This window comes from Papio anubis, chromosome 20, assembly GCF_008728515.1.
Source record: "Papio anubis isolate 15944 chromosome 20, Panubis1.0, whole genome shotgun sequence".
In the NCBI taxonomy this organism is placed as follows: Eukaryota; Metazoa; Chordata; class Mammalia; order Primates; family Cercopithecidae; genus Papio; species Papio anubis.
The window spans coordinates 48,371,245-48,384,929 of record NC_044995.1 but is presented as its reverse complement, the minus strand read 5'-3'; the positions used below and the strand labels follow the sequence as shown (position 1 = coordinate 48,384,929).

General features: G+C 54.4%; 1 protein-coding gene across 2 annotated transcripts in view; it reads left to right on the top strand.

Moving 5' to 3' along the window:
• Positions 1–13,685, top strand: part of TLE2 (TLE family member 2, transcriptional corepressor) — a 32,810-nt gene that overhangs the window by 12,313 nt on the left and 6,812 nt on the right. For both annotated transcript variants that reach the window (XM_031660131.1, XM_031660130.1), the window contains exons 9-18: positions 22–30; positions 842–942; positions 2,653–2,697; positions 3,454–3,603; positions 6,066–6,204; positions 7,527–7,687; positions 8,279–8,355; positions 10,844–11,093; positions 11,632–11,879; positions 12,014–12,161. In XM_031660131.1, the coding sequence (XP_031515991.1) occupies positions 22–30; positions 842–942; positions 2,653–2,697; positions 3,454–3,603; positions 6,066–6,204; positions 7,527–7,687; positions 8,279–8,355; positions 10,844–11,093; positions 11,632–11,879; positions 12,014–12,161 (1,328 nt within the window). The remainder of the gene's footprint in view (positions 1–21; positions 31–841; positions 943–2,652; positions 2,698–3,453; positions 3,604–6,065; positions 6,205–7,526; positions 7,688–8,278; positions 8,356–10,843; positions 11,094–11,631; positions 11,880–12,013; positions 12,162–13,685) is intronic.

Genomic DNA, 13,685 nt, shown 5'->3' with positions numbered 1-13,685 from the left:
AATTTTACTTTTGAATCGGAGTCTCGCCCTGTTGCCTAGGCTGGAGTGCAGTGGCGCGATCTCCGCTCACTGCACACTCCACCTCCTGGGTTCAAGAGATTCTCCTGCCTCAGCTTCCCAAGTAGCTGGGACTACAGGTGCCCACCACCATGCCTGGCTAATTTTTTTTTTTTTTTGTATTTTTAGTAGAGATGAGGTTTCACTGTTAGCCAGGATGATCTCGATCTCCTGACCTCCTGATCCGCCTGCCTCGGCCTCCCAAAGTGCTGGGATTACAGGCGTGAGCCACTGCGCCTGGCCAAAATGGTTTAATTTTGCAAGCACCCAGATGCCTGCAGAGGTCTAAAGAAGTGGTGTTATTTGCAGTGGAGCCATGCCTGAGCCTCCCACTTTGGGGAGGCTGAGGCGAGGTGGATCACCTGAGGTCAGGAGTTCGAGATTGCGGCCTGGCTAACATGGCGAACCTCTGTCTCTACTAAAATACAAAAAAATTAGCCGGGCATGGTGGTGCATGTGCCCAATCCTAGTTAATGGGAGGCGCTGAGGTAGGAGAATCACGCTGGAATTTGGAGGTGCGGAGCTTGCAGTGATCTGGAGATGACTCCACTTCAGAGCCTGGAAGCCTGGGCAATGGTGAGCAAGACTCTGGCCGCACAAACAAAAGAGAAAAGAAAAGCTTAGCACTGAGTCAGCTCTTGGAAGCTCCCATTTCCCAGATGTGAAGCTTGTGGTCCAGACCCTAATAACGGTGGGGACCCTCAGTCTCGGCTGGATCATAATGCACCCAGGGAGCCCGGGCCCTGGACTGCTCTCTCCCCCTGGCCCTTGCCCTCCTCAAGAGTGCCTCCCTCCTGGGAGAGTCTTGTGGAGGAGGAGCGACCGAGTGGCCCTGGTGGTGGTGGGAAGCAGAGAGCAGATGAGAAGGAGCTGTCAGGACCTTATGTGAGTGGGGGCAGGTGCAGGGCTGGGGTGGGCATGCCCTCAGAGCCTTCCAGAGCCCAGCTCTGGCCATGATTCTCTCACTCCAGAACCTTCCATAGCTCCCTACTACTCAGAGTACTGACCAATCAGAGCAGATCCTGTGATGCAAGGCTTAACTCCAGTTGCTTGAAGTCTCTGTGGCCTCTGGGCCATACAGCTATTTTCCCACCTTCTAACTTCTGCTCCAGCTGTTTTCTTTCCCGAGAACACACATGTTTTAGAAAACCTGTTTTTCCATCAAGACACAAGGTACCACCTCCTACAGGAAGCCTTCCCTGACTGCCTCCTAGAGGCTGGGACCTCCTCTTATTGCCAGACAGCTGCACACTTGTAGTTTCAAACTCTAGCGTCCCAGGGGCCAGGCTGAATGTGGGGAATGGGGCTGTGACCAGCTGGGGAGCCCTTCTCCCACCTATGGGGGCAGCTGCAACTTGGTCCTCGGAGACTGGCAGGCTCAGTGTGGGCCAATATTGCCGTTTCTCAGAGAAGCCTTAAATGTTTCTTTTTACCTAATAGCTGTTTTTTGTTTTTTTGGTTTTTTTTGGCAATGAATTTTATTTATTTATTTATTGAGGCAGAGTCTTGTTCTCTTGCCCAGTCTAGAGTGCAATGGTGCGATCTCAGCTCACTGCAGCCTCCGCCTCCTGGGTTCAAGCGATTCTCCTGCCTCAGCCTACCCAGTAGCTGGGATTACAGGCACCCGCCACCACACCTGGCTAATTTTTGTATTTTTAATAGAGATCGGGTTTCACCATGTTGGCCAGGCTGATCTCAAACTCCTGACCTCAGGTGATCCACCTGCCTTGGTCTCCCAAAGTGCTGGATTACAGGTGTGAGCCATTGCACCTGGACGCAACAAATTTTCATTTAAAGAAGAAAACTGCGCATAGGAAGGGAGTCTAGGAGAACCTACCCACTGGGCGGATTTTGTCTTCCAGGCTGCAACCTTTTTTCTTCCTTTGGTTTCCAGCCCAACCAGAGGTTGCCCTGCAGCCCAGCATGTCAGTGGTGTCCCATCCCACCCCGCTTCCTGCCGTGGTACCCAGGATAGTGTTGTCTGCATCAGTGAATAGAATTGGAGCTTGGTCTTTCTTCCAAAGCAATGGGGAGCCATAGAGGGTTGCAGAGCAGAGGTGGGGATAGGTCTTAGGAAAATCTATCTGGGGCCAGCTTGGAGGGTTTCCTGGAGGGGGCAAGGCTGGAGGCCAGGAGCCCCAGGAAGGGATTAGGAGGGTACCAGGTCTGTCCTAGGGCTGTAGTGGGTGGAAATGGCCAGAGAGATGGGTGAGACAGACATGCCCGAGGGACTGCTTGACTTCGTTGGCGAGATCGAGGAAGGAGGTAGGGACGATTCCTGGTCTCTGGCTCTCCCTTTACCATACAGGGGGTAAACTGAGGTCTGAGGACCGGGAGTCACACAAGGCACTCATGTAGTCCACATCCTTCAAAGTCCTCTCTACAAGATGCCCACCTGCCCGGCCGACCCCATCCTTCCCAGATGCGGGCACGTGCGGCCTTCCCTTCTGCTCTGAGCAAACGGACGCAGGGGTCTGAGAATCCCAGTCATGCCTTGGGACTGGCTGGGCTCATGCCCCCAACTCCTGGGGAGTGGATGGGGGCACGGAGGCAGGGGCATGACCACGATGAGCTCTCTCCCCCATCTCCCACCAGGAAAGTGACGAAGACAAGAGTGACTACAATCTGGTGGTGGATGAGGTGAGTCCAGGGGTCCAGCCTCTTCCCCTACTCTAGGCACAGAGCAAGGGGTGAGTTTTCTGGAATGGGAGGACCCAGAGGTAGTGGGGGTCCTGGTTCCCCCCTCTGTGGGACAGCTGGGATGGGGCCAGGAAGTGTCGGGGGCTCCCTGACACCTCTGGCTGACCTCCTCTCCATTGCATGGGGAGTGACTTCAAGCCCGGGCTCACTAAGTGATTTGTGGGCAGTGACATCCCCACTTCCCTGGCCTCACTGTTCCCCATCTGTTCAATGGGAAAATAAAACCAAGGCCTTATGTAGTCCTTGCTATGGGTGCTTATGGAGTAGAGCCTATCATTAAACCCATTTTACAGGCTGGGCATGGTGGCTCACACCTGTAATCCCAGCACTTTAGGAGACTGAGGCGGATGGATCACTTGAAGTCAGGAGTTTGAGACCAGCCTGACCAAAATGGTGAAACCCTGTCTCTACTAAAAATACAAAACAATTAGCTGGATGTGCTTGCTTGAACCCAGGAGGCGGAGGTTGTAGGAAGCCACTGTACTCCAGCCTGGGTGACGGAGTGAGACTCAAAAAAAAAAAAAAAAAAGTACATTTTACAGATGAGTAAACTGAGGCAGCAGGAGGTTTCATAATCTTCCCGTGGTGGGTCGTGGGTACCCATTCTAGAGATTGGGGTGGGACTCGGGAGGAGGATAGAGAGGGACTCTTTCTCTCTCATTTCAACTCTGCTCAATGTTACCTTCTCGAACCCAGGACCAACCCTCAGAGCCCCCCAGCCCAGCTACCACCCCCTGCGGAAAGGTACCCATCTGTGTTCCTGCCCGTCGGGACCTGGTGGACAGTCCGGCCTCCTTGGCCTCTAGCCTTGGCTCACCACTCCCTAGAGCCAAGGAGCTCATCCTGGTAAGGAGGAGGGGAGGGCCTTGAAACTCACTTTATTCATCCTGGGGGCCTGGAAACAGACACTACCCCATGACACAGAGGGCAATGATGGGAAATCAGCCCGGCTGGCATTGTCCACCCTCTCCTTGTGCTTTTTTTTTTAACCTCCCGCTGGGACTGACTTTGTTGAACCTCAGTAAATATTAAAAGGCAACTTTGTAAAGAAGCTTTGTAGATAAATTTTAAAAGGCAATTCACCACCTTACATGGAAAGCAGGTCTCTCTCTTGCAATCAATAGGAAATCCCATGGAAATAAACACAGTGAAAGCCTAGCCAGCTAAGCTGGACCCAGGCCTGCATGTGTTGAGCCCTTCCAGAGGCGCTTAGAGACACACCGGCCCCAAGCTGAGATGTTGTCCTCGGAAGGAAAGATAATTAATATAGGAACAACTTTCCGGTTGGACCTCCTGGAGTTTAATGCCAGGCATGTAAGCCATCTAAAAGCACCCCCAGGGCATTCCAAATTCAGCTCCTTTTGTGGCTCCCCTCACCCCAAATCTTCTCCAGACCCCTCCCCTGCACTTACCAGGGGAGAGTATGTCGGTTTCTAGGCCTCCCCTCCCGGTTTCAAGGCCTCCCCTCTTGGCAGGTTACCATGGCAACCACCAGAGGTTGGGGCTCCCATTCTATCTTAAGTGCCCTCCTCCCACTGCGGGAAAAACCTTACGAGGGGGTAGGGCAGCTCCGTTGTATTGGAGAAGCCCTCAGGGGTCCTCCCTGACCCCACAGTTGTCCCATCCACTCTCTCGCGGGTGTGGGTGCTGTGCAGCTGTCAGCGTGTGTGCGATGGTGTCATGGGAAGCCGAGACAGACGCAAGACAAGGATGCGAAGTTTCTTGGGAGGCAGGGGAGGCGGTGACATGAAGCCGAGATAACAGAACCTGCCCCTAGATGGAGGTCCAGCTGCTGCTTTCCTCAGAGCCCCGCCTCGGGGAAGGACAGCTCTGGGTGACACCTCCCTTTCCGTGGGGGGCACAAGGAGGATTGCACTGTGTGCTAGGCGTTCTTCCTTCGCCTGAGAATATGCCGCGGTGGGGTCTGCGTCTCCACGAGCCCATCCCGGAGTTTCTAATTCCTTGTCGTTCAAGAATCTCAACAGTGACTGCGGGCTGTGGCTCATGCCTGTCATCCCAGGGCTTTGGGAGGCCAAGGCAGGACGATCACTCAAGAGCAGGAGTTGGAGACCAGCCTGGGCAACATAGTGAGACCTTGTCTCTACAAAAAAATTTAAAAAGTTAGCTGGGCATAGAGACGTGTGCCTGTAGTGCCAGCTACTTGGGAGGCTGAGTCGGGAGGATCACTTGAGTGTGGGAGGTTGAGGCTGCATTGAGCTACGAGCGTGCCTTTTTTTGTTTGTTTTATGTTTTTTGTTTTGGAGATGGGGTCTCTCTCTGTCACCCAGTCTGGAGTGCAGTGGCGCGATCTCAGCTCACTGCAACCACTGCCTCCCGGGTTCAAGAGATTCTCCTGTCTCAGCCTCCCGGATAGTGGGTAGCTGGGACTACAGGGTATGCGCTACTAATGCCTCTGGCTAATTTTTTGTATTTTTAGTAGAACAGAGTTTCACTGTGTTAGCCAGGATGGTCTAGATCTCCTGATCTCAGGTGATCTGCCCGTCCTGGCCTCCCAACGTGCTGGGATCACAGGCATGAGCCACAGTGCCTATCTGATCATGTTACTTTTGAGAGCAAGACCCTGTATTTAAAAAAAAAAAAAAATTGCAAATCTTGACGGCCTATAACTTTGTAACTTTGTTGCCTTTTTTTTTTGGTGGAATTTTGCTCTTGTTGCCCAGGCTAGAGTGCAATGGCCTGATTCACTACATACTGCAACTTCTGCCTCCCGGTTCAGGCAAGTCTCCTGCCTCAGCCCTCCCCGGTAGCTGGAATTACAGGCACGTGCCACCATGTCCAGCTAATTTTGTATTTTTAGTAGACAGGGTTTCATTCTACAAGTTGCCAGGGTGGTTCAAACTCCTGACTCCTCAAGTGATCCACCTGCCTCGGCCTCCCAAAGTGTTGGGATTACAGGGCGCGGAACCACCGCCTCCCAGCTGGAAATAGAGTCAGTGGTTCTGCTGCTCAGGCTGGAGTGCAACATGGATCTCAGCTCACTACAAACCTCCACCTCCCGGATTCAAGCACCTCCCGCCTCAGCCTCCTAGAGTAGCTGGGATCACAGGCATGCTTCACCACTGGCTGATCTTTTGTATTTTTAGTAGAGATGTGGTTTTACCATGTTACCATGTTGGCCAGGCTGGTCTCTAACTCCTGACCTCAGGTGATCCGTCCACCTGGGCCTCCCAAAGTGTTGGGATTACAGGCGTGAGACACTGCGACTGGCCCCCACAGTTTCTGATCAGATCATTAGGCCACAAGACACCAGGTGTCTGGTGGCGTTCAGTCCTGCCCTTTCTCTGCAGAATGACCTTCCCCCCAGCACTCCTGCCTCCAAGTCCTGCGACTCCTCCCCGCCCCAGGACGCGTCCACCCCTGGGCCCAGCTCGGCCAGTCACCTCTGCCAGCTCGCTGCCAAGCCAGCGCCTTCCACAGACAGCATCGGTGAGCACCTTGCCTGTTGGTGCCTGTCCGGAGCAGGCCTCATCTCCGGGGAGATCTAGGAAAAGGGGCTGGAGAGGCAGAAGGCTGAGATTCCAGGCCTGGCGTTCATTGCCTTAGTCCTTTTTGTGACTTCAAGTTAGACTCTGCCTCCCTCTGGGCAGTTCCTCGTTGTCTCAGCTTGGCGGGTAGGAAAACTGAGGCCTGGAGCATGGAAGGGGCTTAGTCGCGAGTTTCAGCCTAGTGCACTGGAGAGACGATCTTCGGGGCCAGATGGGCTTGGGTTGCAGACCAAGCTTGGGTATTCACCAGCTGGGTGACCTTGGGCAAGTGACCCAACCTCTCTGAGCCTCAGTTTCCCCATCAGTAATCTGGGGAATGACAGTGGTCATCTTTTCTGCCTTACGGTCACGCCCTGGGCTGGTTCCAGGGCCCCTGAAAAAAGTTGTCCTTGGAACCTGCCCTCAAGGAACTCCCAGGTGGCAAAAAGGGACGAAACCCAGACCCCAAAACTCACAGCCCTGTATAATCAGGGCTGGTACCAAGCCAGGTGCCCAAGAAGGGCAAAGCTGGAGGTTGGCAACAGGGAGGTTCAAGGATGTTTCTGAGATGTTAAGGGACATTGGGCCTCAATTTTTTTTTCTTTTTTTTTTTGAGACGGAGTTTCACTCTTGTTGCCCAGGCTAGAGTGCAATGGCGCGATCTCAGCTCATGGCAACCTCCCGCTCCTGGCTTCAAGCAATTCTGCTGCCCCAGCCTCCCGAGTAGCTGGAATTACAGGCATGCGCCACCATGCCCAGCTAATTTTTGTATTTTTAGTAGAGACCAGGTTTCACTATGTTGGTCAGGCTGGTCTTGAACTCCTGACCTCAGGTGGTCCTCCCACTTCGGCCTTCCAAAGTGCTGGGATTACAGGCGTGAGCCACCGCGCCCGGCCCGAGCCTGGGTTTTGAAGGATGGGTAGGAGTTTGCCAATTAAAAGAAAGAGAATGACCATAGTCCCAGCTATGCGGGAGGCTGAGGCAGCAGAATTGCTTGAACCCAGGAGGCAGAGGTTTCAGTGAGCCGCGATCGCACTACTGAACTCCAGCCTGGCAACAGAGCAAGATTCCATCTAAAAAAAAAAAAAAAAAAAAAAAAGAGGGAGAGAAAGTCATGTCCACCGGAGGAATGATAGTGCAGAGGTCTGGAGGTGTCCCGGGCTATGGCCAATGTGGGACCAGCGCGTGGAAACTCCGAATGAAAGGCCAGGGAGCTCCCCAGGCAGTGGGAGGTGGGATCTGGGTCCAGGGTGTCAAAACCTGTCCCCGACTCTTCCCTCTCAGCCCTGAGGAGCCCCCTGACTCTGTCCAGTCCCTTCACCACGTCCTTCAGCCTGGGCTCCCACAGCACCCTCAATGGAGACCTCTCTGTGCCCAGCTCCTATGTCAGCCTCCACCTGTCCCCTCAGGTCAGCAGCTCTGTGGTATACGGACGCTCCCCCATGGTGAGTCCTTGGGTGGGGGCGCAGGAGGTGTCAGCAGGGCCCAGGGGCTGGGGGCCGGGAGGAGAAACCAACTACACAAGGAGAGACACGGGAGTGCAGAAAGGGAAGGGAGCCCTGACTCAGCAAGTGTGCATGGGAAGACGATCTGGGGGTCTCAGTAGTCCCACAAGCTTAATACAAAGCAGGACTTGTGATTGTGGAAAAATGCAATGGTGATTAAGCTGCATGAAAAGGAGCAGTAGGGCCTTGGCCTTAGGACACTGTTTACAAAAGTGAGCAGTGGACCAGATTTGTCCCGGGGGGCTGGAGTTTAGAGACCTCTGTCATAGAGTCAGTCTGGACGTTGGATGGAGAACCCTTCAGGATCCTTGGAACCCTGGAGTTCTAGGATTTCCTGGACAGAGATTTTGGGGCCGGTGCCCTCAAGTGAAAACCTCAGCCCTCCCTGTGTAGTGTGACAGGCAGAGAGAGGGCATCTCTGCTTCCTTGGGGAGGGGCTGATAAACAGCGGCATGGCAGGTGGGCGTGGGACAGCACAGAGGTGGGTTGGAGTCACCTGCCTCACTGACACCCCCTCTGGCATTCTGACAGATGGCATTTGAGTCTCACCCGCATCTCCGAGGGTCATCTGTCTCTTCCTCCCTACCCAGCATCCCTGGGGGAAAGCCGTGAGTACCAGGGTGGGGTTCCCTGCCTGGGGACCCAGGCCAGCCCCCCGCCTCCTCTGAGGTCTTACCCTGTGTGGTTGGGGTCTCTCCCTGCTTCCCTTCTAGAAAGTCTCTTGTGTGGGCCAGGCACGGTGGTTCACGCCTGTAATCCCAGCACTTAGGGAGGCCGAGGCAGGCGGATCACTTGAGGTCAGGAGTTTGAGACCAGCCTGGCCAACATGGCGAAACCCCATCTCTACTAAAAATACAAAAATTAGCTGGATGTGGTGGCGGGCACCTGTAATCCCGGCTACTCGGGAGGCTGAGGCATGAGAATCGCTTGAACCTGGGAGGTGGAGGTTGCAGTGAGCTGAGATTGCGCCATTGTACTCCAGCCTGGGCGATAGAGCGAGACTCAGTCTCAAAAAAAAAACAAAAAGAAAGAAAGAAAAAAAGTGTCTTGTGTAAGCTACTCGGAGTTCCACTGGCTCTCCATAGAAGTAGACTCTGACCCCTAAGGGGACACTGGGTGATGTCAGGGGACAAGTGTGGTTGTCACAGCTGGGGGAGGAAACGCTCCTGGCCTGGAGTGTGGAGGCCAGGGATGCTGCTTAGCACCCTGCTAACGGGGACGGCTCCCCCAGCGAAGACCTAGCCCCAATGTCCACAGAACTTTCTGCAGTGATGGAGGTATTCTACACCCACTGCGGGCCAACCCGATTGCCACCAGCTGATTGTGGCTTTGAGTACTTCAAATGTGGCCAGTGCAACTGAGGAGCTGAAAATTTTTGTTTTGTTTTGTTTTTCTGAGATGAAGTTTCACTCTGTCCCCCAGGCCGGAGTACAGTGGTGAGATCTCAGCTCACTGCAACCTCCACCTCCTGGGTTCAAGCGATTCTCCTGCTCCAGCCTCCTGAGTAGCTGGGATTACAGGCCTGTACCACTGCCAGCTAATTTTTGTATTTTTAGTAGAGATGGGGTTTCACAATGTTGGCCAGGCTGGTTTTGAACTCCTGACCTCAAATGATCCAGCTACCTCAGTCTCCCAAAGTTCTGAGATTCCAGGTGTGAGCCACTGTGCCGGCCTGAAAATGTTTATTTAATTTCAGTTCATTTAAGTATCTTAACTGGTCACAGGTGGCTGGGGCTCCTAGGACAGTGCCCTCTATCTGGTCTGGAACATTCAACATGCCTTCGTGGGTCCTTGGTTGAACGAACGTTTATTAAGTGTTTATTTACCATGCGCCACACCACGACCTAGACCCCCTGTGTATTTGTGCCACCCACTGACTGTCCCATATCACTTTTGACCACGTTGTCCTGCCTTTTTCCTAAATGAATCAGAGGCCGAGCACCATGGCTCACTCCTGTCATCCCAGGGCTTTGGGAGGCCAAGGTGGGAGGATCACTTGAAGCCAGGAGTTTGAGACCAGCCCGGGCAACATAGCAAGACCTTGTCTCTACAAAATAATAATAGAGATAATTACTTTAAAAAAATGCATCATAGGCCAGGCCTGGTGGCTCACGCCTGTAATCCCAGTGAGGCCGAGGTGGGTTGGTCATTTGAGGTCAGGAGTTTGAGACCAGCCTGACCAACATGGTGAAAACCTGTCTCTAGTAAAAATACAAAAAAATTAGCCAGGCGTGGTGGCCTGCTCATGTAATCCCAGCTTCTTGGGAGACTGAGGCAGGAGAATCGCTTGGACCCGGGAAGCAGAGGTTACAGTGAGCCCAGATCACGCCACTGCACTTCAGCCTGGGCGACAGAGCGGGACTCTGTCTCAAAAAACAAACCAAAAAATGCATCAGGCTGGGCCTGGTGGCTCATGCCTGTAATCCTAGCACTTTGGGAGGCCGAGGTGGGTGGATCACTTGAGGTTCGGAGTTCAAAACCAGCCTAGCCAACATGGTGAAACCCTGTCTCTACTAAAAATACAAAAAACTTAGCCGGGCGTGGTGGCGCATGCCTGTAATCCCAGCTACTCGAGAGGCCGAGGCAGGAGAATCGCTTGAACCCGGGAGGCAGAGGTTGCAGTGAGCTGAGATCCGGCCACTGCACTCCAGCCCTGGCGACAGGGTGAGACTCCCTCTCAAAAAACAAAACAAAAGGGCCGGGTGTGGTGGTTCACGCCTGTAATCCCAGCACTTTGGGAGGCCGAGGCGGGTGGATCACGAGGTCAGGAGATGGAGACCATCCTGGCTAACACAGTGAAACCCCGTCTCTACTAAAAATACAAACAAAATTAGCCAGGCATGGTAGCGGGCGCCTGTAGTCCCAGTTACTCGGGAGGCTGAGGCAGGAGAATGGCGTGAACCCGGGAGGCGGAGCTGGCAGTGAGCTGAGATGTACCACTGCACTCCAGCCTAGGCAACAGATCGAGACTCCGTCTCAAATAAATAAATAAATAACGCATCAGAGGATGCCAGGCAGGACAAAGGCATCTCCCTGCCCTCCCGGGTGCGGGGGCGTGGTGCCCAGGGCTGGGTCATGCCCCGGCTTTCTCTCCAGGGCCTACTCCTTCCACGTGTCTGCGGACGGACAGATGCAGCCCGTACCCTTCCCCTCGGATGCACTGGTGGGCGCGGGCATCCCGCGGCACGCCCGGCAGCTGCACACGCTGGCACACGGCGAGGTGGTCTGCGCAGTCACCATCAGCGGCTCCACGCAGCACGTGTACACGGGCGGCAAGGGCTGTGTGAAGGTGTGGGATGTGGGCCAGCCTGGGGCCAAGACGCCCGTGGCCCAGCTCGACTGCCTGGTGAGGGCGGGGGTGGGACAGTGGGCGGGACTCGCAACTGAGGGGTGGAGCTTATGTTCAAATGGGGTGGTGTTTGTAGGCTGGGTGTGGGTGGGGCTACATGTGAAGGGCGGGGCTTAGAGGTGAAGGGTGGAGCTTGTAGTCACATGGGGCAGGGCTTGCAAGCCAAAGGGGTGGGGTTCATTGGCCAATCAGAATTAGGCTTGCAAGACAATCGGGATAGGATTTGCAGGCCAAGTATGGGTGGGGTTTATAGGTAAAGGATGTAGCTTATAGTCAGATGGGGCAGCGTTTGCGACTCAAAGGGGCGTGGCTCGCCAGTAATCAGGGTAGGGCTTGCAGGCCAACGATGGATGGGGTTTACAGGTGAAGGGCAGAGCTTGTCAAATGGAACAGGGTTTGTGGGCCAAAGGGGTGGGTCTTGCTGGCCAATCAGGATGAGGCTACCTTGGGCTCCAGAGACCCCCACATTGAGCTAGGCTCCTAGAGGCCTCACCTGGGACCAACCCCCAGCCCCTGCTTCTCTCCCCGACCCCAGAACCGAGACAACTACATTCGCTCCTGCAAGTTGCTGCCAGATGGCCGGAGTCTGATAGTGGGCGGTGAGGCCAGCACCTTGTCCATTTGGGATCTGGCGGCGCCCACCCCCCGTATCAAGGCCGAGCTGACCTCCTCGGCCCCGGCCTGCTACGCCCTGGCCGTCAGCCCCGACGCCAAGGTTTGCTTCTCCTGCTGCAGCGATGGCAACATTGTGGTCTGGGACCTGCAGAACCAAACTATGGTCAGGTGGGTGGCAGGTGCGCTAGGACCTTGGGCAAGCCCCCGGCCCCTCTTGGTGCAGGGAGGGTGGAGGAGTGACCTGGGAGGACCCTGGGGCAGCTCGAATTCCAAGATGGACGCCTGGGCCCTTCTCCCTCCAGGCAGTTCCAGGGCCACACGGACGGTGCCAGCTGCATTGATATTTCTGATTATGGCACTCGGCTCTGGACAGGGGGCCTGGACAACACGGTGCGCTGCTGGGACCTGCGGGAGGGCCGCCAGCTGCAGCAGCACGACTTCAGCTCCCAGGTGCTGTTCGGTTCTGGCGGGAGGGGGATGGAAGCTCTAGGAATCCAGCGTCCCTTCCTTTCCTTGTGAGGTGCCCACTTCCACAGGCAGGACAGGACTCACATCTGCTATGGTGCCCATCTTTCTTGTCCTCCAGACACATCCACAAGCTTCCCCTTTAACTCTAAGGACTTAAGGGAACACAAAAGAGCTGATGATTCATATGAAGCTGTGGGGCTACTGAGACCCCCAGATCATCTTCCCCACCTGCTTGTGTCCAGCCATACCCTTGTATGTGTCTTTCCTCGTGTAGCTGGGTTCTCCCAGCCTTTAATCTCTGGACCCTGCCTAGAGCATGGGACACACACTTCCCCACCGAGGACTCACCAAGGGGGAGCTACTGGCCAGGAGGACAGAGTGGAGGTTGATGGAGGAGGAGCTGGGCATGGAGAGATCCCCACTGAGGTGGGGCCTAAGCTGAAGGACATGGTGAAGGGGCTGGACAGAACTGGGGGCTCCTCAGGGCTGAGCAAAGGGAGCAAATCTTCAGGCACTGTGACCCTAGATCCTGCCTCTCACCTGCTTTGGGGGCAGGCTGTGAGCACCTTGTTCTGTCATTCAGGGTTTCCATGGGCTGGTCTCATGCACAGCATACTCTGGGACAGCTCTGAGACCTCTGCACATTTGTTCCCTGTGGTTGAAATGCCTTTCTCTTCTTTCTGTAATTAGCAAACTCCTATTCATCCCTCAAGACCCATCTCATTTGCCCCTCCTTGAAACCTAAGAGGAGCTAACTCCTAACTCCCAAACTCTTTTTTTTTTTTGAGATAGGGATGCAGTGGCGTGATCTCAGCTCACTGCAACCTCTGCCTCCCAGGTTCAAATGATTCTCATGCCTCAGCCACCTGAGTAGCTGGGACTACAGGCATGCACCACCATGCCCGCCTAATTTTTGTATTTGTTGGTAGAGACAGGGTTTCACTGTGTTGTCCAGGCTGGTCTTGGACTCCTGGCTTCAAATAATCCACCTGCCTTAGCTTCCCAGTGTGGGAATTACAGGTGTGAGCCACCGCGCCCTGCCTCCCAGGCTCATTATGTCCAACCCATTGTTCTTTCGTTTGACGAACTGTTTGATAGGGAAATCAGGAGTGCAGGTGGACAGAGTTCTCCATCCCATATCCCCGAAGCTTAGGTGGGCTAAGAACATTTCTAGGGATCCCATGGTGAATATCTCCTAGTTCACTGGGTGCCCCTCAATGCGTCTTTACTCAGGAATGCTTCTGTATGGCCACGAAAGGACATTTGAAGCCCTCCAGTCTTCTCTTCTGTAAATGTGTGGTTATTTCCACAGGCGTCTTGTTAGTGAGACTCCAAGAGGTTTAGGGTGGAACAGAGCCTGATTCCTGTTTGTGCCTAAAATGGGGTGGGCTACAGGAGGAGGAGGACCCCGAATCCTTTTAAAATCAAACCAAAAAGCACCATTGCAAATGGGGAACATTCCAGGCCAGGCTCAGTGACTGACGCCTGTAATCGCAGCACTTTGGG